The 27,857-nt window shown below is 36.7% G+C and overlaps 1 protein-coding gene across 1 annotated transcript in view; it reads right to left on the bottom strand.

The window, feature by feature from the left end:
• Window positions 1–6,685: 6,685 nt before the first annotated feature.
• Window positions 6,686–27,857, bottom strand: part of LOC134854919 (sodium/calcium exchanger 2-like) — a gene marked incomplete in the record, with an annotated part of 56,205 nt that continues 35,033 nt past the window's right edge. The window contains 4 exon segments of the mRNA XM_063871319.1: window positions 6,686–6,950; window positions 7,457–7,690; window positions 10,360–10,586; window positions 26,880–27,049. Coding sequence (XP_063727389.1) covers window positions 6,712–6,950; window positions 7,457–7,690; window positions 10,360–10,586; window positions 26,880–27,049 — 870 coding nt within the window.

Here is a 27,857-nt window from a genome sequence, read left to right as displayed (position 1 = left end):
CAAGTCTCTTTCACCCGCTTTTGAGACGGTGCGGATAGTATACGGAGCGCGTGATCCAAGGAACTAGCTCCTAGAATGAATGCCATACACTCAAGAGACTTATTCGACGGCTACGTTACGCTAAAGTACCAATGGGGTGGGGAAATTAAGTAGGTCGGTTGAACTCCAACAACGCACACGGAGTAAACCTGAGGATGAAAGAATTCAACTTAACTCACTTAATATCACCGTACCTGACCACTTAACATTAGTGTCGCGCAACGAAGTCAATAATCGGACGGGCTGAAACGGCTTATGTTTACTTGAAGCGAACTGGCTCAAAGTTTCACCAATGTGGGTGGGGGATCAGGCAAATTGGTTAAGTTCCAACAACACACGCGGAAAAAACCTGAGGATGAAAAAACTCAACTTAATTTGCCTGATGTTTCGCTACCAGACCACTTACCATAAGGTTGGTGTCATGTTACAGCACAGTTTCGCAGAATTATGGGGACGTTCTGAGGAATTTTTTGGCAATTTTTACTTTTTTTCCCAAAATTTTTCGGAAAATTTTGGTCAACAGGTTCGAGTCGCAAACCAATCCAAAAAACTAGTCCAGTACCTCTTGTCTATGTTCCGTTTTTCTGGATTTTCAATCCGTTTACAATTACTCAAACATTTTTAGTATCGAGAAAAAATTACCACTTGTAGCTTGCTTTGAGTTGGGATACGCAATCAGACACCGTATGTAATTTTATTGCACAAAAAATAATTTATAAAAAACTAGATGAGTCTTACAGTTTTTGAAAATTTTTTGGAGATTGGCGTCACCGGTTTTAGGTTCTCAAGCCTTCGGTCGGTCGCAGAGAAATTGTTCAGCAATCACTACTCTAACTTACACAAAACGTCTGCAGTTGACTTGTACTCACACAATACGTCTGTTCTTGACAGTCAGGATATCGTAAGTTGGTTTGGTGTAGTAATTTCCTGGTTAGTTTTTGTAATCGGAGGCAGAAGTCATTATATTAATCAGCCCAAGATAAAAACCAAATAGGAATCAAAATCAACATCAAATCTGAATCCGTTAATTAACAAGTTATTATCTAAGTTATATCGCGGATAAAGCTCAATATAATCCCCAAAGTATTATGAGCAAACATACAATATGAATTTTTAGCCCAGGTTTTTTATTTGTTCAAGAGGCGGTAAAGGTAGTTCAGTTGGTGAACTGCGGGCGAAAACCAGTTCGGGCCGAAAGTAAACTTCAGTTCAAATGGCGATTTGAATCCACCTTATTTGTTCTATAACTGAGGAGACTGCCAACTTATGTCCTGCTGCTTGAATCAGTCATCAGATTGTTCGAATCAATTTGATTAAGGAATTATAAAGAGTCATAATCAAATTTGCTTATGTATGTTGAGTACAAAATGAATTAGATGTGGTTTCTAGAGCTCTGATGCGACTTTCGAAGAAAGGATGGGCAATATCCTTGGGCATGGGCAAAACGTCTGTCCCTTGTGGGGCGCCAAAGTGTGCGCGTCAATCTCCAAGATTATATAAGAAAACGGTTTTTAAACACTTTAATTAATGAGTATTTTCTCGGCAAAATAACTCCGGAAATTTGAGAATATAACGATAATTTTAACAAGCTTTATCATCGGTAACATCGGCCACAATACACTGCATAAATCAAAGCAAGCTGCAAAAATGGCCAGTATTTGTCCTTGAGACAAATTGCTCTTTTTAAAGGTCAGCCTTAATCAAGGCTGAACCAAATTAGAGCGAAAAGACGGTTAAAATCGGTTTTGGGGGGATCGAACCTGGTTACGGAGCATCCCATCAAGTTCGGTGCATATTCGAGTTCTAGAAAGGAAATGACCTAGGTGGGATACGCTTGGCTACTGTCCCTATATGCATTTACATTTTGGTTCAACTTTATATGCACTTATACTCTCGCTTACATTTGAGTGTATATGCATTTGTGCTCTTGTTTTATATTTACATTTGCGCTGCAACATGGGAACTACAGTGGCTAGGGTTATGAAACTCATAGGAAGGATACTAGAGGTGATTTGACCCGGGCATTCAAAAATCAATAACCCTTGGATCCCCCGCCCCCAAGTGATAACGGTTCCCGGAAGTGCAAATGGCCCTAGCAGAACACGGTAACTAGTGGTCGGAATGGAACCAAAAAAAAGTATGTTATAGACCTAGTTGAGGGAAGCTTAAGTTTAGATTACCAGACCCCTTGGACCAGTACTTCTGGTTTTATGCCCCATGCAAATAGACCCCAACTTGACTTCCGGGAGTCGTTTCTCGGACCCCACTGAACACAGGAAGCTGAAACTTTGGGATAGCATAGGTAGTGGCAACATACATCTTGTGTGTAGAGTTAACAGTGGGAAGGATATAGTCTTAAACATGTGCGGACGGGTGATTTAGGCGGATGTCAGGACTGGTAGGGAATGGCGTGACTTAACTAAAACTAGGTGTAAAGAAAGACAAGGAAGTAGAGGGAACCGGAGAGCCTGTAAGAGTCAGAACAGTGTTAGCTACTATTAAGGGTAGTTGGTTCTCGTCAGAGATGAGAGCAATTGATACTGAGAGAGAGTATAGTTGGTTCTCCGTTAGTTAGAGAGAACAATTATTGCTAGTTAGTCAGGTAATTGGTTCTCGAAGTAAGAGACCAGTAGATAGTTAGTTCTCATCAGAGATTCTCTAGAGAGAGAGAGAATAGTTAGTGTCAAAGGAGATAGTTGGAAGTTAATTGCAATTAGGCTATTTGGCCGTTAAATCGCGGACCCTTTCCTTTTGATTTGATTATTAGATTATATCCTGGCCACTCAGAGCCTTCTGCAATTGGACATATAATCATCTAAATTATTTCATCATAGGAAATTCTAGCGATTGTTAGACGAGACAAGACAGCCGAAGAGCAATACACAGAGGGGCAAGCCACATAATACAATACAGAATAGCTGCCACCAAATTAACCCTTTCGGGTTTGTAGATATTAGTGAATCTCGGTCGCCCCACTGAATTCACTGCCCAAGGGACGACTTCGCGGTGTCGTTAGGAAAGAGAGAACGAACCTAGAGAAGAAATCCCCTAACTCTACAGTTACCGCATGTCTGCAAAAAAAGCCATCGAATTTCAATTTAGATATGAAATTTTCAAAAAAAAAAATAGGGAAGAAACAATTTCGCACAGTTTAAAGAATGAATATTTTGGGGTGCTCAGCTTTTTTGGATCATTAGAGTTGTGACGAAGACTTTTAAGTATCTGATTTGAAAGAAAGTTACCAATGAAGATACCAGTTTCTATTAATTCTCCGTTTCAACGAGGGAATATTTGATCAAAGGATTAAGAATTTGAGTAAATCCGCAATCCTGAAATTTTCTTCACACAGTTTGATTTCAGACTTTGGAAAAACTAAAATGAATGAGCCAGAAAATACGTTTTGAAAAGTATATTGTAATAACTTATCGGGCTTTCGTTTTTTCGAGGGTCCCTCCTTCATGAAAGTCGTTCCGGAAACCTAATTTTTAGTTAATTTCAACGACCGCACCCGTTGAAAAAATCAGGTGTTATGATTTATCGATTTTAACGAAGGTTGGAAAAAACTTTAGGCAGGGTTTGCAGGGTTTGAGCATTCGATTCTTCTATCCTGATATTTATGTCACCCAACTTGAACTCAGATTCGATCAAATTTGAAACAACTTAGCAGAAAAATTTCTTTTTTTTGAACTTAAAAGCTATCCATGAAAATTAATTAGTGATCGATTTCATAGAACGTAATCATCTGTAGACAGCTGCTATATTTTGTCAATTTAAGGAACCTATAAAAAAGTATCAAATATTTGAGAAAATCAATCATTACCTCATCCCTGAAAAATGTGTAGCCCATTGGAACACAAATTTCTAAAAATTAAAAAAAAAACAGCAATAAAATCAGGCTTTCTTTGTAAAATTTATAGGATGAAAATTTTGGGCGCTCGAATTTTTGGACACGAGTGGTTCTTGATTTTTACTTACCGGTTGATTTCAAAAAATACAATTTCGAAGATCCCAGACGCTATGTTTCATTGATCTTCTTAAGAAGATTTTCTTAAAAACAAAACCAACTATGTTTTTAGAAAACCATTTTATCGTGCATTGTAATAATTATGCTAATCCAAATTCAAAAATTTTAAATTCAAATAAACAAGACTGCTCGTATCAGGGCGAAGCCCTGAATGTCCCGACTGCCTTTTAAGGTCTATGGAGCATTAATAATATGAAAATTTTCAATGTAGAAAAAATAAAAAATAAAAATTTTTGAAAAAATTTGAGATTTTATGTAAAAACATCCCCCTCAACGTCATATTAAGTACAAAGTGATAGATTTTGCCTCTATTAACAAATCAATTATGGCATAAAAGCATCCTTGAACCAATTTGGAACGATTTCTAAGACGGATTAAATCTCCGCTTACGCGTTAATAGCGCGAAATTTATCGCGCGTTAATTGTCCCAAATTGGCCAAAATGGCAGTCTTTAAACCCCCATAACTTTATGAAAAATCATCACAGGTAAAATATCTTTTCAAATTCAAGCTCAAGAAGTTAATAGCTTTTGAATGATATAAAAAAACTCCGTCAAAAATGGCGAGTTAAAAAGTCGAAATTTGTCTGAAGAAAAAAAAACCCACCCGAGCACAAATATTCCGTTACTTTCGTATCGAAAGTCGGAACAATTAGCAAAACAATCAGTCTGCTTTGTTTATTTTTAAGAAAGCAATTTCACAGCGTTCAGATGATATGTTGTGTTGATTTCAGCAGAGGAACCTTTAAAAATAGGACTCAACTGGTCCCGTGGACTTAGTCTCTGTACTGATTGTTGCAAGCGCGTCGATAATTTATTATTATTATTATTATTATGACTCTACAACATGAGTTGAAAGGGCATTCCCCTGAAAATTATCGTAAATCAGAACGCCAATTGTCGGCAATCCTTGCATGGCCATGTGCAAAGTTTTGTCTCAGAGAAACTGTTTTTAAAGTAAGTTGACGCCAGTTGACGCCAATGTATACTAATTTTGAGGGATGAGCGCTGGCCGAAAAACGCTACTTTTCGGTCAAAACGTCTTTTTTGGCCTGGTTTTTCAAATACTTGACTCAATATCACTCTAATATTTTGTCAAATATTAGAGTGATTTGGGAGAACTCGGAAAATCAATTTGGTCAAGCTAAGTAAAAATAATGTTTGACAAAAGTGTCGATTTTTTTAATCCACCCCCCAACTCTAGATCCTCCCCTGGTGCGTCGGATCTTGTTGTGATCAATGCAGGAAAGAAGATACTAATGGGATCCAAAAATACTACCTTTGTCGTGATGAAAAAACTCATATTTGCAAAATCAATTCGTATCCATCCATAAATAAAATTCTCATTTATATAAAAGAAATAAAGTCATTCAGATCAGGTAAGGCGCGTAAGTCTAATTTAAGGCTGGTAGCAAGAAAACGTTACGAATCATAACGTATACATGTCATAACTCACATTGAGTTTTCGTTCCAGAAGAACTCTGTTTTAAAATTTTGGTTTAACAGGTTAATTCGATAGAACGTAACCGAAAATATAGATTAATGGGATTATATTGTTTAACATGTATACTATATGAAACGTCACCCTAAAAATTGTTAGTTATATCTCTGGAATATTCTAGGTTTGTTGCATTTGAAAAAAGGTACACAAAGCACAATTTAAGTTAATGATGATTGATTATGGTTTCGTTTGAGCTTTACAACTACGATTGAAATTACACAAGCAGTTTGAAAAGGTTAGTTAAATTGAATCAATTCATAGGCACAAACAAAAGTTATACCCAACACCCTTAAGGTATTTCTAATTTGTGACTAGACACAGTACAACTGAAAATTTCTTCAGAAACTTTTCAAAAAAAAACATTTGAAAACTATTCACAATGAGAGCTTTTTTAAACGCAATAATAACTTCAGTTAATTATTTTTACGAGAAAGTTGTTTTTTTTTTCGATAGAACAAATTTGCTCAATTTTTATTTTTATTTGGTATGATAAAAATTTGCTGAAAACTGAACAAGTTTGCCTCATCGAAAAAAAAAAACAATTTTTGTTTCTCATAGCTCCATGGAACCAATTAATTTAAGAATTGCCGAATCGAATTTTCAGTTTTTATAATTATCTATAAACTCATAAATAGAAAATTCACTTCACCATTTAAGAATTTGAAAGCATATCCAAATTAGCTAATTGAAAAGTTTATTGACGCGACAACCGCCCGCCTCAGTGGCTCAGTACTACATGAATAAAACTAATATTTGAAAAATTGAAAGTTCATAATTGATTATTTTGAACATTTCTAAAAATAAAAGCCTATAGTTTTTATGGACTTACAGAACAAAAAAAAGGTATATCAATAAATTTTAAGCAGCCATTTAACCAAAGGTGAAGAATTGTCTTTTTCAAATGTTGGTAGGCAAAAAAAATTTTCCGTTTTTTAAAAAAAAAAATTGCGATTTGAGCTGGGGAGAGAGGGAGGGGTTTCACGGTTGTTCGTACGATATTGTATATAAAAACGAATTGCAATATTTGTTGTTATGAGTTAGTGATTGGTTTATTAAAAGCGGGATAGAAGCTTCTAATAAAGTTAATCAAGCTTAATGACTTCGCCAGAATTTTTTTTTCGGCTTTTTCGATTTTCTGCTTATTGATAGCTAGATTGGGCTCGCAATGACGTCATAAGCATTGAGGGTAGAGAGAATGATATAGGTGAGCCAGAGCATAACGAAAAAGGCAGCGGTGAAGTACTTTGCACCGGTCGGTCCCCCCAGTTCAGAGCCGAGAAACACCCTTCGAAGCATCAGGAAAATTATGCAGATGATTGCCTCGGCTACGAATACGGTGACTGATAAGCCCAGACTTCCTTCGCACACGATGAAACCACCTTCGGTACCTGAATAAACAAAGCTATAATTTCATAATAAAATACCCCCCTAAATTAACCGCTTAAATTTGACCAGCTTATTTTACATGTTTTAACGCTCATTTGTCGTGTTAATCTCTTGTCCTCTTAATGGCCTGTCGTTTTTTGCCTGGCACCCAAAAAATCATCAAATTCGCAGAAACAATTAGTGTAAAATTATAAATAGAAACAGTGAAATGCTGAATTTTCCTCATAAAATCTTAAGACTATGCTCAAATTTTCTGCCATTCTGACTTTCTGTCACCAGATTATGGCTCTTCTACATAATACAGGTTAAAGCATTGAGCGGAGTCCATATTTATTTTACGAGGAAGTATATGAACACTAAATGAGTTTGCATTTTTGTAATTAGCTCACATGCTGGTTTTCAAAACAATCGGACCAAAATTTCAGAACAAAAATTAGGATGATTAAAATCACAGGCGGGGGCAAAAATGGTAGAAAAAGCTAGAAACCAGTCCTCCACCCTAACTCACCCTTAAACTCGTGGTACACAGCAGCGGCGAACCATGCGACGCCCACTCCGAGGAACACGTTGACCGCATTGGACCCTGTCACATTGCCCACACTGCTGTCAGCATATTTGTCGTTCGTGGCTGCCACTTTGCTGGCAAAAGTGTCCGGCAAACTGGTCCCGAGAGCTACCAGAGTGATGGCTGTGACGGCGTCCTTGAGCCCAACTGTACAGCCGAAAGCACCCGCCAAGTCACCTAATAATGTTTTTTTTTAAGATCTACTTAATCGACTCAAGAAAGGGGATTTTGTAGAGTAGATTAAGTTAGTTGATTTTTCGACCAATCAAAATGCAATCAACTTAGAATTCTCGAAAGAAAGCGCTAGGGCTAGTTTACTGTTTTATTATTTAGAGGGGTGAGATTCTTTAGTAGATACTATAGGGGGGTGGTGTTAGGTAGATTATTTTTTTTCAACCACAAAAAAAATTTAGGGTTTAATTAATTTAAAACATACCTTAAAAACCATAAACACTTTTAGTAAAAATGACTTAACCAAGTGTGACGTTTCTGCTACCTTTAAAATTGGTTCAAAAGTCTGAAAACTGATTAATTTAATTACCTTTAAAGTGTTACCTTTAAAGATTGTTCAAAAGACTGAAAGGAGTTAATTAAAATTTTCATATATGGAAAATCATTCAGTTTCGTACAAGTCCATTCTTAGAGAAAGTTGTAAGAAAAATGTACTACGACAAGCGCTACTTCATAAATAAAAATTCAGTGAGAAGCATCTCTTCATAGATCGAAAATTTATAGTTTTTCCCAGGGGCGGATTTAGGGGGGTCCCCCTTTGGTACTTTTTAAGAAATCCATTTTTTGCCGACCGACCCTAAAATTTTTCTAAAGGCGCCTTTGGCGCCAATATATACTAACTTTGAGGGGGAGCGCGCGCCAAAAAAAAACGCGATTTTTTTGTCAAAATTTTTCAAAAAGTGCCCCTAAAAACTTGAAAATTTGGCCAAAACAGGGACCTTTCAGTGCTTTAGAAGAGCTCGGAAAATCAATTTGGTCGACCTAAAAAAAAAAAAGGTCGTCAAAATTTTCCAAAATTTTTTGAAAATCCGCCCCCCCCCCTCGAAAAAATCCTAGATCCGCCCCTGGTTTTTCCTGTTTTGCTAAATGTTTTTAAGGTTTATCCGAAAATAAAATAACCAACACATAAAAATTCCATTGATTGGGGAAAACAATCTCACAGGTATTCGCATCTGAATGGTTAATGTATCAGATAATAATTCACATTTCACTCAGGACAATGGACAAAAACCTGAAACTTTTGTACTTCGTTTGAAAGTTTGTTAGTCAAAAGTTTCACTTGTCGAAAATTGTGGCGAAATTTTTTTGACAAATTGAAGTATATCTAATAATAAAAAAACTATATTTTTCAAGTTTGAACTTGCCCAAACATCTTGAGTCAAGTTTGTTTCTTTTGTATGAAAATTCAGCCTGGACTAGGTTAGACAAAATAACAAATTTTAAGCATGAAAAGGATATCGCGACTACAAATTGGGATAAGAAAACCCTGAAATTTATTTTTTTGCAGCCAGGTAAAAATAGCTTGTCATCACTTTTTTTATAGAAATTAGATGATAAGAATTTTTCTTGTATGGAATTGTTTGATAAGCTTTTTTGTGTATGGAGGTCAACCTGAAAAAAAATATGGTAATTTTGGGTTGTTTAACAGAAAAATTCTATATGAGTATTCTCATGATGGAGGGACCAAAAAATAGAAAACTTTTAATCAATCAGAATCGACAGACGTTCCTATAGGCTAAAAGACTTTTACACAAAATCGAAGTCATTTTAACAAAAAAGAATTGAAAGAGCAAGCAAGGATTTGCTGTACAATTAATGCAGATGTACAATATATTTTTTTCAATTTTCAAAATAGCTTTTAGATTTTATAAAAATACCTAAAAGGTTTTGCAATATTTGAAAATTCATGTATCTGATCTTTTTTTAAACGGTCAATACTAATTTTAATTGCCTGGTTTTGTTTGCTTTCTTTCATTGAGATTTTCGAATTTTCAATTGGATTGGCTGAAAACGATCAAAAAACCAAGAAAGAGAGAATATTTACAGAGAGTCAAATGTTGGAAATTTAATTTCTGCCAATTTCAGCCAATCAGATGTATTCAAAATCTGAAAAAAAAAATCAAATTTTCAAAGAGAGCAAATAAGTCGAGAACAATAAAATTAATATTGATTGCTTAAAAAATAAGCAGAAACTTAAATTTTCATGTATTGCCAAATGGTTTAAGAATTTGAAAACACCTAAACCCGATTTTAGAAAAGAAAAACATTTTATTGCATATCTGCACGAAGTGCATAAGAAAACTTTGCTGAGTTGCCTTAATTCATTGTTTGTTTCTAGTTACTTCGGTTTTTTGTATAAGTTGTTTAGCCAATAAAAACATCTAACAATGCTGATTGGTTAAAACTTTTCCATCATTCGGTCCCTCCATCATGAGGATACCCCACGAATTAAAGCATAGAAAACAAAACATTTGCTATGTAGGTAGTACACTTTATACCGAACTCTTAGTTTTGCGAATTGAATTTTTCCTCCGAAAGGATTAAAAACATAATCAAAAAGTTAAGAACTTGAAATCAAATGGAAAAAAACTGCATAAAATATCCCTTCTCTAATTTCAGTAATGATGAAAATTTCGATTTGTGAAAACAGTGACAAGCTTGCAAATAGTTTTCATCATTTACTTGTCCGATTTTTCAGCTTTTTAACAATATTTTTATACTTTTTTTCATTTTTTTTAGCACACGAGATATTCTTTTCACATAAAAAATTTGAAAACAAAAACAAACCTCTTTGACTATTTTTTAAACCAAAATTCTATCACAGTGTGACTCACCAATGACAGCTGTCATTCCCCCGATGAAGCATATTGCGACTACGAAAGCGGCCCATCCCCCCATGATTCCTGGTGGGGGCACTAGGCAGAAGAGGAGGGTGAAGGGGTAGCGGAGGTAGAAGAAGATGTAGTCCACCACTCCTGGTTTGGGGTCAGAGGGCAACGAGAGACTGTCCACTATCTTGCGCTTCCAACTAGTCTCCGCTTTCTCCTTCAACTCCTCGTATCTTTAAAAAAATTTTGAAAAAATAAACTGCAACTCTGAAAAAAATAAACTGAAATTCCAATTAGTCACCGCTTTCTCTTTCAATTCCTCGTTTCTTAAAAAAAACAAGAGTGTTTTTGAAAAACAACCAGAATCTTTGGAAGAATACAACTGAAATTCCAATTAGTTTCCGTTTTATCCTTCAACTCCTCGTATCTTTAAAAAAAGTTTTTGAATACATAAACTGAAACATTGAAAAATAAACAAAATGAAACTCCAATTAGTCACCGCTTTTCTTTCAGCTCCCCGTTTTTTGAGATGAAAAACAGTACTTTTCGATTTTATACGTTTTTTCGACAAAAAACACTCAGAATAAAAAAGTTTTTCTTTATAAATAAAAACGCCATTTTTGAAATTCGTTCATATTACAAAAATTTAATTTTTTTTCACATCAGCTCGGAAAATCAATTTTTTTAAACTAACAGTTAAATATGCTCCACTTTTTCTTTCAACGCTTCATGTCTAAAAAACAAAAAAAAATCTGTAAAAAAATTAGACTCAATTTTTCCACTAGTGAAAGATACAAGATACAAGCTGTTTAGCTCTTTACGGAGAACCGCTTTTCTGCTCTCGGTTAAAAAAAGTAATTGCAATATTTTTAAGATTGTCAACTCCTCCTATATTGCAAAAAAAAATTTCAAAAAAAATCTGGAACTTTAAAAAAAATAAACTGAAAATCCAATTAGTCACCGCTTTTCTTTCAGCTTCCCCTATTTTGAGATGAAAAATAGTATTTTTGGATTTGAAACATTTTTTTAAAAAACAACATTCAAAACAAACATTTTTTTATTAAATAAAAACACCATTTTGAAATTTGTTCATTTAAATAAAAATTTGCCTTATTTTCGAATCAGCTCGGAAAATCAAAACTTTTAGCCTAACAGTTGATCAAGCTTCAATTTTGTTTCAACGCTTCATGTCTAAAAACATGTTTGTTTCGAAGCTTCATGTCTAAAATTCTGTTAAAATTAAATTCAATTTTCCTACCATTGAAAGATACAAGCTATTTGGCTCTTTACGGAGAACCGCTGATTTACTCATGGTTGAAAACTTAACGCAATTTGTTTGAATTGATCTCTCGTTAAAATAAATTGGTTGGCTCAATGTTGAGAAAATCTCTACTTTTTCTTTGAGATTCCAGTAAATTTAAGCGAATTCAAACCAAAAATCAAAAATTGCAGATTTTTTTTGAAATCTTTTGCTAGACTTTCGTTTCCATTGGATCTCCGACAAAAATATAGGAAGATCACAATCGCTGATCACTTTCAGCTACCTCGTTCAGTTCTTTTCATAAAAACGTACGCAATTTTATGGGAAAAACCGTCGCAAGTAACCTTTCCGTTATGCAAAAACAATTTCTGGAATTTTAAATTTATTCAACTCGAAAATGTAAAATGGTTCACATAATAGTAAAGTACCATTTTTTATCAATTTAAATTTTTTCTAACAAAATTAGGGACCAAGTGATCAATTTTCCCCTAAATCAAATTAAGAAGGAGATAGTTCACTTGGTTAAAAATTATATTTTTTGGCCAATCAGATTTTAGCATAGTAAGTTCAGGCCTTACTGCTTGAATTTGCCATTTAACTTTAAGTAGGAGATTGTTCGTTTGGTCTAGTTAAGGGGAAGGTTGTTCACAGATTGTACTAATTTTTTCAACCCTATTTTTTTTATTGTTCGAACCTTTAGGCAGTCGAAATTCCAAAAAGAATTATCTTATTATTATTCAACTTGAAACGCAAATTAGGCACATGTGAAATTACTCGCCCCGCAAATGAACTTTCTCTCCCCCAACCAAATAATAGACAAAGTGAACAATTAATTGGATAACAATGCTAAAAACTCTGGTGATAATCGAGCATTCTTTTAATCAAAGTTGTAACAGCCTGATAATAATCCAAAATGGTGTTCCGGCTCTTTACGGAGAACCGCTGATTTACTCATGGTTGAAAACTTAACGCAATTTGTTTGAATTGATCTCTCGTTAAAATAAATTGGTTGGCTCAATGTTGAGAAAATCTCTACTTTTTCTTTGAGATTCCAGTAAATTTAAGCGAATTCAAACCAAAAATCAAAAATTGCAGATTTTTTTTGAAATCTTTTGCTAGACTTTCGTTTCCATTGGATCTCCGACAAAAATATAGGAAGATCACAATCGCTGATCACTTTCAGCTACCTCGTTCAGTTCTTTTCATAAAAACGTACGCAATTTTATGGGAAAAACCGTCGCAAGTAACCTTTCCGTTATGCAAAAACAATTTCTGGAATTTTAAATTTATTCAACTCGAAAATGTAAAATGGTTCACATAATAGTAAAGTACCATTTTTTATCAATTTAAATTTTTACTAACAAAATTAGGGACCAAGTGATCAATTTTCCCCTAAATCAAATTAAGAAGGAGATAGTTCACTTGGTTAAAAATTATATTTTTCGGCCAATCAGATTTTAGCATAGTAAGTTCAGGCCTTACTGCTTGAATTTGCCATTTAACTTTAAGTAGGAGATTGTTCGTTTGGTCTAGTTAAGGGGAAGGTTGTTCACAGATTGTACTAATTTTTTCAACCCTATTTTTTTTATTGTTCGAACCTTTAGGCAGTCGAAATTCCAAAAAGAATTATCTTATTGTTATTCAACTTGAAAAGCAAATTAGGCACATGTGAAATTACTCGCCCCGCAAATGAACTTTCTATCCCCCAACCAAATAATAGACAAAGTGAACAATTAATTGGATAACAATGCTAAAAACTCTGGTGATAATCGAGCATTCTTTTAATCAAAGTTGTAACAGCCTGATAATAATCCAAAATGGTGTTCCGACTTCAGAAAAAAATTGGCACGGTATTTTTGGTTGCGGTGGTTTTCTTCTCCTGGCAAATTGGATTTTTTGGTAATCGATTTTTGACGGAATTTTTTTAGATCAGTCGAATAATTTTAATATCCTTAGCTCAAAATTAAAAAGATATTTCACCAGCGATTATTTTCACTAAAGCCGTACGAGAAGCAAAAATTTTGAAATTTAAAGAGCGTTTTCTCAAATTGGGTTGAAATTAAGAGAGAAGTGATGAAGACAAATTTCAATTTTTGTTTGAATTAAAATGGTGCATTTTGTTTTGCTACAATTGGACCCAAAAGCTTAACCCGAAAACGGATCATTTTGAGTTTTTTCAGTCAATCGAAAATTATGCTACAATTTCTGGGTCAATTACTTAAAAAACTGCACCACAATGAGCCTCCTTTAGATTCTAACAAAGTTTAGGCAGAGCATAATCTCCAAAAAACTGCGTGAAAATTTCAAAAAGTTGTTTTTAAATAAAATATTGGTGGTTTATATAGTAAAAACAACTTTCTTGGTTATCAATCAAATTTGAATTTAATTTTTTTCAAACTGTTGGAATTTATTCTCTGCTTGAATTTCGCTGGACTACGTAAGAGGCTCACTTTGAAATAGTTTTTGAAGAAACTGACGCGGTAATTGTAGCGTAACTTTGATTGACTGAAACCTCAAAAATGGTCAGTTTTCAGGGTACAATTTTGGGCTGAAGTTTCGCAAAACAAATTGCACCATATAAATTCTTTTAAAATATTAAGCAAAATTAAAAATAAGATCACTTTTCACCTTATTTCAACTCAATGTGAGAAAAAAGCGTTTTAAAGTTTTGAAAAATTGCATTGCTCAATTTGCGAAAAAAGCGAAATTAACTAAGTTAACTTTATCGCCCTAAATCAGTTTGGAGGGAGATTGCTCACAAGGTCCTTAGAAATTTGCAAATTTTACTTATGCATTTGCAAATTTAGCAAATTTAGGAACAATTTAATTTGGCATAAATTTACATTTTTTTGTGTTTCATTTATGCTGAAAGATGCAGTTGAGCTTTGTATCTTAATTTTGTGGAGTTGTCATTTTTAGTACTTATTGTTATCAATTTACTTGAAATGAGTGATATATTCCCGTTTCTTTCATTTAAGTTTTTGAATTGGAAAATATATTGATCTACTTTTTATATCGACGCTCTTTTTAAAAAAAGGCATAGCTATGGGATAATTGAAATCGATTAAAAAATTGTTGTCGAAGATGCAAGAATTATTTACGGATCGAGTGATATAGTTTATTTAAGGATTATCAAAAAATATACTGCAGAACTATATAACTAACAATTCAACAATTAAATTAACAATTAAACGTCAGATGGATCACGCGATATAACTTATTTCGGCCTCTAAGTCGTTATTTGATCTTGAATAAAAAATTTCGAAACATTTTCTCAGTATCGCGAGGAACTGTTTTGTTGAGTTGTTTTTTGATTGGCGCGTGGTGATAGGTGGTAAATCAAACTATGGCGCCAATCGCAAGTCAAAGAAGTGTTTAAAGCGGGCTGTATAAAAACGCATATAGATAAAATAGCATAAGTTTTGCTGGCTTTATTTACGTGTTATTGCGTGTTCTTTGCAACTAAATTTGCAATTCTGGAAGAACTATGCGTATCGCGATTCTGGAAAAACTGGATGAACATTTTGGCATGGCGATTTAGTGGCACATGCATGACTATTCAATCATTTTCACAATTTTTTTTAAACAAAAATCTGAATAGAAGCTAAATCAATTCTTTTGTTGTGCTCGTTTACTACCAAATTTTTGATATAAAGCAATGAGATCGATAGCCGGATTGTTGTGAATAGTATTAGAATCATGAAATCTGATTCATTTATATCTTATCAAAAACTTCTTTCTTTTATGCTGTTTTATATTTATTCTAAAGCTACGGTCCCAAGCCAGCTAATTTTGAAACCAAACAAAAATACTGAATATTAACATTAGATTTATACAACAATGAATGATGCAAACAGTCGCAAACTACTTTGAAATAAGAACGCAAAAGACATTAGCTTAGCTTGGTTTAAAAATCTGCATACTTTAAGTTTCCTTACCATCCAGTACACTTTGTTCGCGCTTAAATTAATCTTAAATTAATGACGTCATTATAGCGCGAAAGTGAAAAAGCTAAAATTAGATTTTCTTAGACAAAAGGCCTTGAAAACTACTGGTTTGTCCGATTAAGGTCAGTTTGCTATTAAAAATGTTTATAGATTTTTGAGATTGTTGGAAACCATATTGCTAAAAATGTTAACCGAAAAATGTTTAACCCATTGTTTCAGATATTGTTTATTCTTTATATTATCTGTTAAATTGCCGATAATTTACAGATATTGAAGCAGGTTTTTGTAGGTCTTACAGGATACGAGAGTGCGGCATATTCTGGTCCGCCGACCCGGACATTAGATATTCCGGACGATATTACCACCGACTAAGTGGTTGTTATTACAAAGAAGTTATAAGCCCCGTAGGTTACGAAAAGAAAAACGAGATACATTAGGAGTTTATTCCAGAAATAGTCAGAATCGTCAGGAGCCAATTTTAGAACTGAGGAATTGCGCGATTAAAAAAAATGGAATCAGTAACGTGCAATCATTATCAGAAGCAATCGGATAAGCGATCGAAGAGCTGAACGATTCAAATCGGCCTAAACCTTTCCAAGACCTCGCCAGATACAACGGAGTGCCACTTCGATCATCCAGTGACACAGCTGAAGAAGAAAATAAGCAACTGCCTGAATTGTCCAGAGATGAAATCCAGAGCAAACTGAGAAGTTGGAGAGTTAATAAACATCAGAACACATTTTATCAGAAGCCGCCTAATACATCGTCCTAAACTCTTCAATTGACTATCAGAACTTCTTCAAAAAATCAAACGGAAAAATCTAGTAACGGAAAAAGGATATAACGGAAAAACATCGAGTACAAGCTGATTACAAACGGAGATCTTTTCAGGTATCGAAAGAGGCCTTCCCAGGTGTCGAGAGAGACCTTTTCGGGCGTCGAAAGAGGCCTTTTCAGGTGTCTTATAGAAGTCAATCCGAACGGAGGCCTTTTCAGATATCCTGATTGTGGATTGTGGACACCTATTTTTTCTCAAGATCCGAAGTTTTCTGTGGATTTTTGGAATCTACCGGTGAACGCCGCTACAAAACTTGTAAGACTAAAAAACCAAAACTTTATCCATTTGTGCTAACTTGCTGATTTGATGCTTTAAATTCTGATACGAGGTTTTTTGATGGCAAAATCGTAACCCCCAATTTTTCTCGATACCAAAACCTCATCAGAAAATTTTCTGTGGGTTTAAGAAAAAACCGGCCTCATAAACCTTAATTACGTTATCCTAACACCGTTTTTTGTAAGCTCAACGCCGTATCGAAAAAAAAGACAAAAATTTTGAAAAAAAAATTGAAAATTTTTGATTTTTTTCCAAATTCGCAAATTATTCAGCAAAGCGCCTGGTTTCATAATAATTTAATTAACACGACCGAGTCGAGTTTTTTGCCCATATTTCGGTCTTTTTAGAAGAAAAAAAAACTCAAAATTTCGCAAAAGCATCAGGTTATTGTTGGAACTTGAACCGTTGAGTGAAAACGTGGAAAAAAAATTTTCGAAAAAAAAGTTCGGAAAAAATTTTTTTTGGAAAATTCTCGGAAAAAAAATCCAAAATTTTCGAAAAAATTTCCGAAAAAACGCCGTGTTTGTTCTTGAAACGTGGTGCAGCTAACTAAACTAGTTCATCTTTATATTATCTGTTAAATTGCCGATAATTTACAGATATTGAAGCAGGTTTTTGTAGGTCTTACAGGATACGAGAGTGCGGCATATTTTGGTCCGCCGACCCGGACATTAGATATTCCGGACGATATTACCACCGACTAAGTGGTTGTTATTACAAAGAAGTTATAAGCCCCGTAGGTTACGAAAAGAAAAACGAGATACATTAGGAGTTTATTCCAGAAATAGTCAGAATCGTCAGGAGCCAATTTTAGAACTGAGGAATTGCGCGATTTAAAAAAATGGAATCAGTAACGTGCAATCATTATCAGAAACAATCGGATAAGCGATCGAAGAGCTGAACGATTCAAATCGGCCTAAACCTTTCCAAGACCTCGCCAGATACAACGGAGTGCCACTTCGATCATCCAGTGACACAGCTGAAGAAGAAAATAAGCAACTGCCTGAATTGTCCAGAGATGAAATCCAGAGCAAACTGAGAAGTTGGAGAGTTAATAAACATCAGAACACATTTTATCAGAAGCCGCCTAATACATCGTCCTAAACTCTTCAATTGACTATCAGAACTTCTTCAAAAAATCAAACGGAAAAATCTAGTAACGGAAAAAGGATATAACGGAAAAACATCGAGTACAAGCTGATTACAAACGGAGATCTTTTCAGGTATCGAAAGAGGCCTTCCCAGGTGTCGAGAGAGACCTTTCCTAACACCGTTTTTTGTAAGCTCAACGCCGTATCGAAAAAAAAGCCAAAAATTTTGAAAAAAAAAATTGAAAATTTTTGATTTTTTTCCAAATTCGCAAATTATTCAGCAAAGCGCCTGGTTTCATAATAATTTAATTAACACGACCGAGTCGAGTTTTTTGCCCATATTTCGGTCTTTTTAGAAGAAAAAAAAACTCAAAATTTCGCAAAAGCATCAGGTTATTGTTGGAACTTGAACCGTTGAGTGAAAACGTGGAAAAAAAATTTTCGAAAAAAAAGTTCGGAAAAAATTTTTTTTGGAAAATTCTCGGAAAAAAAATCCAAAATTTTCGAAAAAATTTCCGAAAAAACGCCGTGTTTGTTCTTGAAACGTGGTGCAGCTAACTAAACTAGTTCAATTGGATGAAACTAGCCGTAGTCGAGACCCGTAGCGTATTATCAAGCAAATCGTCTTACCTTTTGCTACAACCTTGTTAGCTCAGGGTGTTGCGGGAGGTCAGGTCGCGGTTTGCTTGATCCTTTCCTCTAAAGTTGATTTAATTCACTCAATGTTCATACTAGCTGCTAGCTCGCTGCACCACGCTTTGAAAATACTTTCCCCCGCTTCGCAAAAGCGTGTATCTCAATCGTGCTTAGCCATTCCCGGGTTAAGTTTCAACCATAACGCAGTAAACGTCCGTAAAACTTGTCAGTGTCAACTTGATCACTATCTCATAAGCCGAACCGACATTGTTATTTGGCACGACGCCGTTAATAACTCTATTAGTCGACACCGTAGTAATAACTTTAACGCACTAACTCCTAACCAGCTTAAGAAGATTCTTTTAAACTATAAACGCAATATTTATGCAATCGTTTACTGTAAACGTGTAGGTACGGAAGATATATATAGTAAGTTGAAAGAGTCAGGTATATTAGTTATTAATATAGTAACAGACCTGATATCTAGAAGGAAGCAGAACCTCACTGAGTTAGGGCAAAAGTACTTAGAACTACACCAGGATCCCTCTCTAGAACTGAAAACATTTACGATCCTTAGGGGTTATAGCAAGAATTTGAACTATATTATTTCAAAGAAAAATACTCCTAAGCCAGGAAAACGCGGCAAGCTAATCGAAACAGAAGAATAGCTGAGCAGCAACTAGGAGTTAAATAAAGTGCTCTAATATGTGATATTGGTTAATGAGTCAGAATATAATTTATTGGTACTAAAGTTAAGGTCTTAAATTAATTATTCCCTTTTTTCTCTGAAACTGAGCAGTTGAGCGGTTGAGTAGAATTGAACAAGTTTAAAAGTAATCAAAATGACAGAACAAATTGAGTTAAAACATCGACGATTGATGAATGGTCGAACATCACTAGAAAATGAGCTTTCCGTAGTTCACAGTCGCATAACTGAGAGTTTAGAGGTACCAATTCGGAAAAGAAAAATAAACGCCTTAATTGAATCTTGCAAGAGTATTCTCGAAAAAGCATTAGCTAAAAATGATGAACTTGTGATATTAGCTAATAAAACCGATAAACCTAGCAAAATATTACCGGAGTTGGCTGCATGGTGGGATAGGATAGTTAAAGTTAACGATGAAGTAACTGGTAAGGCTCGCGCTCATATGGAATCTAATCAAGCTTCAGAGGTCTGCGTCAGTGAAACTAGTCGATCAAAAGTTCCATCAAAATCGGCAAAATCCGGGTCGAGAAAGCAAAGCTCAATAAAATCATTTACCCCCAGTGAGCGCCGCAAAGAACTGCTCCTAGCGAAGATGAAGCGAGAAGAGTTGAAAAAACAACATGAAGCAACCTTAAGACTGAAACAACAGGAAGCCATCATCAAAGAGCAACAGCATCTGATTGAGATGGAACGAAAACAACAAGAAATTAAATTTGAAATTGACCGTAAAGAACAAGAATATCCTTTACGAATCGAAAAAAGTCGGCTTGAAATGGAACGATTAAGCAAAGAAAATCGTATTAAAGTAGCTGAAGCAAAAATGGTTGAAACTGAATACCTCGAAGAGTCTGAAATAGATCAGCATCTCGAGCTGGCGTCTTCGGTTGATCGTCGTTCTGACAGGGTAAACGATTGGGTTGATCATGCATTAGAAAACCAAAAAGGACCCAAGGTAGTTACGTCTTCTTCAAAGTTTGAAACCTGCATAAACATAGAAATTGGTTCGCATCAACACAGAAATGTGTCCCCAGCGGGAGCTTCACCTCGGCTATCGTTGCCGAATAAGACTTTTGATTGTGATCAACAATGTTATCCCTATCAACCAACCGTCTCCGTCAGCAATGGCGATGGAATCAAGCACGCTGTATCCCCTAATCCTGAGCACGAAACGCAGTCATTGCTTATTTCAAATAACGCTACACTTTGCGAAAACAATACATTGTCATTTTTTAATCCAGCTGTAACAGCAGCTACCAAAACTCCGGTATGCTGTTACTTCTCTGTACCTCATCCTTCGTCTTCCATTCAACATATCCCCGTCAACAACTTTATTAACGATTCTCGAGTTGTTGGAAACATGCCCACGATCTCCAATCAATACTCTGGATACACTCCCCATGCCATTTTGTCACAAACACCTGCAAATTTAATCTGCAGAAATCAGAACTTGCTATCACATAACGTGTATAGCAACCCTGCTTCAGTGAACAATCCGTTTGGCGGACAGTCTGCCGTTATTAATCAGCCCAATGTGCCACTAATGTCCCAGTGGACACCCGCAGTCGCCCAATGTATCACTGTGGTAACAAGTGATGGTAACACGAACCCATCAGTTGGTGTTTTTTCATCCGTAACGCCAATATCTCAGCAACAATTCCCGCAAGTATCAAGTTGTGGTACCGTTTACTATGGGTTTCCCAATCACGACGCATCAGCTGAAAACACTTACATATATCAGCAGCAACCTTTTGCAGCTGATCCTAGCAACACATTGCCGTCGTTGCAACCAGCTCCCCAACCGCAAGCCGTGACACTGAATGACTTAGTCCAAGCTCTGTCAGTCTCAAAGAAGGATCCCCTTCCAGAATGGAAGCTGGCCCAGTACGATGGCAACCCGCTCCAATGGCACGAATGGTTTGGCCAATTTTGCAGTACTGTAGACGCAGCGTCCATAAGCGATGATGTGAAGTTAACTTATTTAAAAACATTAGTCACGGGAAAAGCTAAGTCAGCCATAGCAGAGTTCGCATACAGTGGAAAAATGTATAAGGATGCTCTGAAAACTCTAGAAAGAAACTTGGCCAGCCACAAAACGTAATTACGGCCCACCCTGAAAAATTGTCCAGTTTCCCGCAGCTTCGAATGCACAACTCTGAGAACATCATTAGCTTCTCGATGACCATTTCAAGTCTAGTGGCTGTCTTTAGATATCTTGATTATGAAGAACATTTTAAAAACGTCTCTTTGTTAAATCAAGCTCTTTCGAAAATCCCACCAAACATCAGAGAATCGTGGTCACTTTTTGTCGTGAAACGTAATTGGTCACGCCCCAACCTAATTGACTTTAACAATTGGTTAAAAGATAAAGCAGAAGCTCATGAGCAAATGAAAAATATGCCTGGAAAGCCCAAAATCGAAGAGCCATCCAAAACTAAAGCTGTAACAAGAGTTTTTGCCTCGACAAGTACAGTTGAGAAAAAGTTTGAATATCCATCTTGTATCCTCTGCAAAGGGAAACATGCCTTGTGGAAGTGCTCTGTGTTTAAGGGGAAAACCCCAACACAACGTGCGAAATTCTCTGCGGAAAACAAATTGTGCTTCTCCTGCTTACAAGGGAACCACGCATTCCGGCAAGGTACCAGAGCAAAGAAATGCACCAAACCAGGTTGCACTAGCACCCATAGTATACTTCTCCATGGTGCTGAACGTGTTTTTTCTAGTCGAAATCCGGACAAAATGATAGCCATACAAGACCCAACGCTGGTCAAACAAGATATAATGCAGAGCCGGATAAAGCGAGCACAAATGCTGATCGAAAATCATTCAGCAAGAATATACCGAACGCAAGTTCGAATCATGCAGACATTAATCCCGTTCCGTTTAATGTAAGTTGCGCAATCTCGAACGACCAATCATCAATCATAACATCAAAAGGGTTACTGCCCATAATCAAGATCCAAGTTTCCACCGATTTCCAGAGTGCTGATTGTTTAACATTGTGTGACTCAGCATCTAGTCATTCCTGGATGTTGGCTAAATTAGTCAAATGTCTGAATTTTTCAGGAAGAGATTTGGATCTCACAGTAAATGGTATTAACACAACGACTGTTGTTAAAATGAAACAAGTTCAGATGAAGGTATCTTCTAACTTCGAGGATTCGAATACATATTCGAATTAACCGCATTTGTCAAGGTTGAACTTAAAGGCGGTACCGATACCGTCAACATCCCTGCATTACAGAGCAAGTATCCGTACCTTGCTCCAATCAAACCAATTGTGTATAGCTACGCCGATGTAGACTTAATAATTGGTCAAGACTCCTTCCATGCTATTCGGCCTGAGGAGTATTTCAAGAGTGAGGCCAATCCAAACACTTCGCCCGTCACGGTTCGCCTTCCAATAGGCTCGGTCTTGAGCGGCCCAATGCCGACATCTACTGGTTTCCTTTCTACTTGTTTCAAGTTCAATACGGATGATACGGAACTAGCTTGTCAAATCAAACGCTGGTATGAAATAGAGTCATACGGAGCCTACAAACAGGTCGACTCCCGTTCAACCGACGACAAAAAGGCGGCTAAAATACTTGATTCCTCCACCGTCCATGATGGATCAAGATACGCGGTAGGTATGCTTTGGGCAGAAGAATCTATCATGTTACCAGACAATTACTATTTCTCTTTGGTTCAGTTAAAATCGTTGGAAAAACGTTTAGCGAAAGATCCTCACTTGAGGGATCAATACTCAAAAACTATTGAAGATGATTTGAATAAAGGATACGTGATTCAAGTTCCTCCCCATAATTTTTCGAACCGTGGTATGCGAGTGGTATCTTCCTCACCATCCCGTGGTGAACCCAAACAAACCTGGTGAAGTGAGGCGTGTCCTTAACGGAGCGTCTAAATTCCACGGTACGTCATTGAACAAATCGTTGCTAGTAGGACCCGACCTACTGCAAAACCTTGTGTTCGTTCTCCTCCGTTTTTGTCAACATCATTTTGCCGTATCGGCTGACATTGAAGGGATGTTCCTACAAGTCGGCGTCCTTCCAGAGGACCAACCATCTCTTCGTTTTCTGCGGCAGGAGGACCCCACAGCCGATGTGGTTGTACAGCAGTACACCAGACATATCTTTGGAGCGAGAGATTCGCCAACTTGTGCAAATTATGCATTGCAACGGACTGCAATGGATAATCAGGCGATGTTCCCTGACGCAGTGTCCGCAGTTCTAGAGAAATTTTATATGGACGGCTACCTAGACTCCTTTGAGGACCCTGATGTTGCATTTAAAATGAGTCAAGAGTTGATTACTCTGTTAGCTCTAGGTGGTTTTAAATTAACTAAGTTCTAAGTAACGTAACTAAAATTAATAAAAAGTTAAACCCGCCCCAAAGCTCGCCGCAAAAACATTGTAACTTGTGTGGATAATTCTTCCCATGTTCTTGGTCTGAAGTGGGACCATATCGACGACACTTTGGTCGTAAGCCGTGGTGTCAACCGTGAACTTAAAAATTCGATAACACAGCGAACAGTGTTAAGTTTTGTCTCTTCCGTTTTCGACCCCATAGCTATTGTAGCGCCCTATACCGTGAGAGCGCGATTATTGTTGAAAGAAATCTAGCACATTCATGGCCAACAATGGGATGATGAGCTACCCGTTGATATCAAGACAACATTTCTTGCCTGGCACTCTGGTTTGCCATCTCTAGGAAAAATGAGTATAAAGCGCAGCTACTTCTCCGCACCAGTCGATTGGGTTGAGTTACACATGTTCGGTGACAGCTCAGAAGAAGTCTTTTGTGCTGTAGCTTTTCTTCGCGCCCTTGTGAAAACTTCACTCGAAACAGAAATTGCCTTTGTCTTTGGAAAAGCAAGAGTCGCGCCCATGAAAGCGCTTTCAATCCCGAAGCTTGAACTGCAGGCCGCGTTACTCGCTACCCGCTTGAAGAAAGATGTCCTCAAAGCTCCAACCATTCCTGTGTCAAACACGTTCATGTAGTAAGCAACCCATGTTCGTGGCAAACCGGATTGGAGATATTCTGGAAAATACGACCGTAGACCAGTGGTTTCACGTCTTAAGTGGAGACAAACCTGCTGATACGGGAACCAGAGGAATCTCAGCGGAGTCCTTAAAAACAAGCAGCTGGGTAAACGGGCCAAGTCTGCTGAAAAGTGGCGAGTGGCCTTTCAAGCCGAGCATAGAAGTACTTAAGAAAATCCGCCTGGCTGGTCCCGCTTGTGACCCAAATGAAGGTTTGGAGCAGGTCTCTATTTTTTCAAACGTTGCACAAAAACAAAAACAACCCATTTTTTTTTGCATGGGGAGAATTCAGCTCGTTTCGTAAACTCCAGCGAGTGGTTGCCTTCATGCTCAGACTTAGTCCGAAACACCGGCACTACCGCACTAAACTCAAGGAAATAACCGATCCGGTTGAATTAGAAACCGCCAAACAACGACTTTTGTTGATTTCCCAAAAGGAATCTTTTGAAGCGGAATATTTACTCCTGTCCTGCGAAAAAACCGTCGAAAAGTCTAGTCGTATCGCACAATATGCACCGTTTATGGGTCCTGGATTCCTCATTCGTTCAACTGGGCAAATTCGCCGCCTAGTTGATATTGAATGTGACACAAAACACCCCATAATCCTTGATGGAAGGCATACTCTGGTGAAATTGTTCGTCAGTGATATTCATTATCGCTATCAGCACCAGTTCTTAGACTACCTGCAAGCTGTAATTCACTTAGAGTTCGCAATCTTGAACCTTCGCTCTTTATTAAAGTCCATTGAAGTCCACTGCCTTATATGTAGGAAGCGCAAAGCCAAAAACTGTCACACTTATGATGGCAGAGCTTCCAGTTGAAAGGCTTGGTTACCGCCAAACTCCCTTCACAAAGTGTGGTGTTGGTTATTTTGGACCATTTTACGTCTCAATCAGGACGAGTTCTGAAAAACGATGGTGCTTCTTTTTTACATGTATGACCACAAGAGCTGTACATATTGAGATTGTCTCATCCATGGAAACGAGTGCGTGTGTAATGGTAATCGAAAGATTCATTGCCCGTCGCGGCACTCTATCAGTCATTTGGTCTGATAACGGCACCAATTTTGTGGGAGCCGAGAAAGAACTCTTGAATTGTATTCAGTCGTGAACGGACAAGCACCCCCAGAGCTGGCGAAAAAGGGTATTAAGTGGAAATTTAACCCCCGGCAGCCCCACATCACGGTGGTTCTTGGGAACGTCTCGTTCGGTGTTGTAAAAGGGTATTCTACGCAATAATAGGAAGTAGAAAGCTCACTCCCGAAGTTCTTGAAACAACTTTCTGTCTTGTAGAACAATCACCGAACGCTCGACCTATAGTATCAGTAAGTGCAAGTCCGGATGGTTTCGAGGTGTTAACTCCCAATCATTATTTGTTAGGCCGAAAAAGCAATATATCCGAGCGCAAAGCTACGCCAACGCAATTTGGAGTCGTTGGCTGCGAGATTATGTGCCAGCGCTGAATAAATGCAGTAAGTGGCACTCCGATAGTGACGTTATTTTAAAAACAGGAGATTTAGTGTGGAATGTTGACGAACGCAGCCCAAGGGGACACTACCCTCTGGCTCGTATAAAAACCCTTAATTACGGAAAAGACAACACTGCCCGATCCGCCGTAGTTACCACCCGCTCCGGGGAGCTAACTCGACCGGCCGTAAAACTCGCACCCGTTTTCGCTCCTTTGGGCGCGGAAGATGTTCGCGCTTAAATTAATCTTAAATTAATGACGTCATTATAGCGCGAAAGTGAAAAAGCTAAAATTAGATTTTCTTAGACAAAAGGCCTTGAAAACTACTGGTTTGTCCGATTAAGGTCAGTTTGCCATCAAAAATGTTTATAGATTTTTAAGATTGTTGGAAACCGTATTGCTAAAAAAGTTAACCGAAAAATGTTTAACCCATTGCTTCAGATATTACTTATTCTTTATATTATCTGTTAAATTGCCGATAATTTACAGATATTGAAGCAGGTTTTTGTAGGTCTTACAGGATACGAGAGTGCGGCACACACATATTGGTTGTTGCGTGAAGACATCTTGATGCAATAATGACTATGTTTACATTAATCTAGTGTTCCCGATTATAAAATATGATATCGCTGATAGCATGTGATATTATTCGATTTTTCTGCTTTTGGACCCATTCTCGATAGGACTGTTAAGGCTTACTGATAGATCCTCTGCGATTCGCAGGAACTACATTATTATTAATCTCTTCTTAGACCATTCTGCTTATTGCTCCGCCTCCATTTTTAGCTTTGTCATAAATATTTCGAAACCCATTTTTCGTATATGCATGCTTTTTTAGCCCCCACCTGTACGTACACATCTGTTTCAGCTGGTTTGTAATATAGTTAATGCCAAATTGTTGGTAATATCTTTTTCAGTCAACGAATCTGAACGAAGTTTATTAACCTATAAAACGTTCAAAAACGAATAAACGTAAAATGGTATCGTTTTTGATCGATTAAATTGCTCAAAATCACCGATATTGTCAACAATTTGGCATTAAGTAAAAATTGCAAAAATTGGAACAGACAGAAATAGTTAAAAAGATCAAAAACCTGCCAGTTCCGAGCAATTACTTTGAACAAATTTAAAATTTTAAGTGACCTTGAGATAAACTTTTTATCTGAAATAAAAAAAACTCCATGCAAAAATTGTCTGATAAAAGCCAGTTGCTGTTTTTAGTTAATTTTGTCTATTCAAGTTTTTGCAATTCTGTTTACACTTACTGTTGAGGAGCCATAGCATGGACCAGTGTGACTGTGCATTCCTTGTCCTCCATCACTTCTGGCTTGGCCTCCGGAACATCCGAGGGGTCGGCAGTCACTTCTGGTTGTCCGAGGATGAGCTGGAAGCTTTTGTTCTCAGACGAAGCATCTTCCGAAGGCAGAACCTCAACCTGATTAAAGTGAACAAAAACGATGATTTAAACCAAAAATACAAGTTTGATCAACCTTACGCATATAAAAGAATATTAAAAAATTTTACATAATAGGGCTACTTAAAATAATAAAATTTACTTTAAGTAATTTTTGTATGTAATGTAGCGTGTATGTTTCCATTCAAATCAAAGAAAGTTTTGGATGCAGCTGAAAGTTTTTCATGGAAGGCAACTCTGAATTTTTATGATGGTCAACTTAAGGGGTTCGACCCCCTCAGAGGCCAAAGAGGGATACCCCCTCGGGAGACCTCGGAATATCAATTTGGCAGGCATAGACAGGACAACCCATTTTTTTTGAAAATTCACCAGAAAACCCTAGATCCATCTATGATCTGGACACTAATTTTCAATAACAATGAAAAAATAATTAGTTTTTTTCAAAACATCCATCCACACGCCCTAGTGATAAAAAACTTTTTGGTTTTTTTTTAAAAAATCATCCACCCACATGGATGCCATATACAGTACAAAGTGATAGATTTTGCTATAATGACGTTACAATTAGGACAAATAGCTTGCCTCCATTAAATTTGGAACTATTTCTGAGCTGGGCTAAATCGCTGTTGTAGAACAAAATATATCGCGCATTAAATGTCGCAAGATGATCAAATAAAGCTATTTCCAAAACCCCCATAACTTCGCAACAAAAGATCACAGGTGAATTATCTTTTTAATTTTCAGCTCAGATCATAAATGTTTTTCGGATAATAAAATAAACAGTTTGCCAAAAAAGGCTGCTTGAAAGTCAAAATTTGTCTGCAGGAAA

This window comes from Symsagittifera roscoffensis, chromosome 9, assembly GCF_963678635.1.
Source record: "Symsagittifera roscoffensis chromosome 9, txSymRosc1.1, whole genome shotgun sequence".
Taxonomy (NCBI): Eukaryota; Metazoa; Xenacoelomorpha; order Acoela; family Convolutidae; genus Symsagittifera; species Symsagittifera roscoffensis.
Note: the sequence above shows the minus strand (reverse complement) of the source record. Positions and strands in the feature narration are given on the sequence as shown.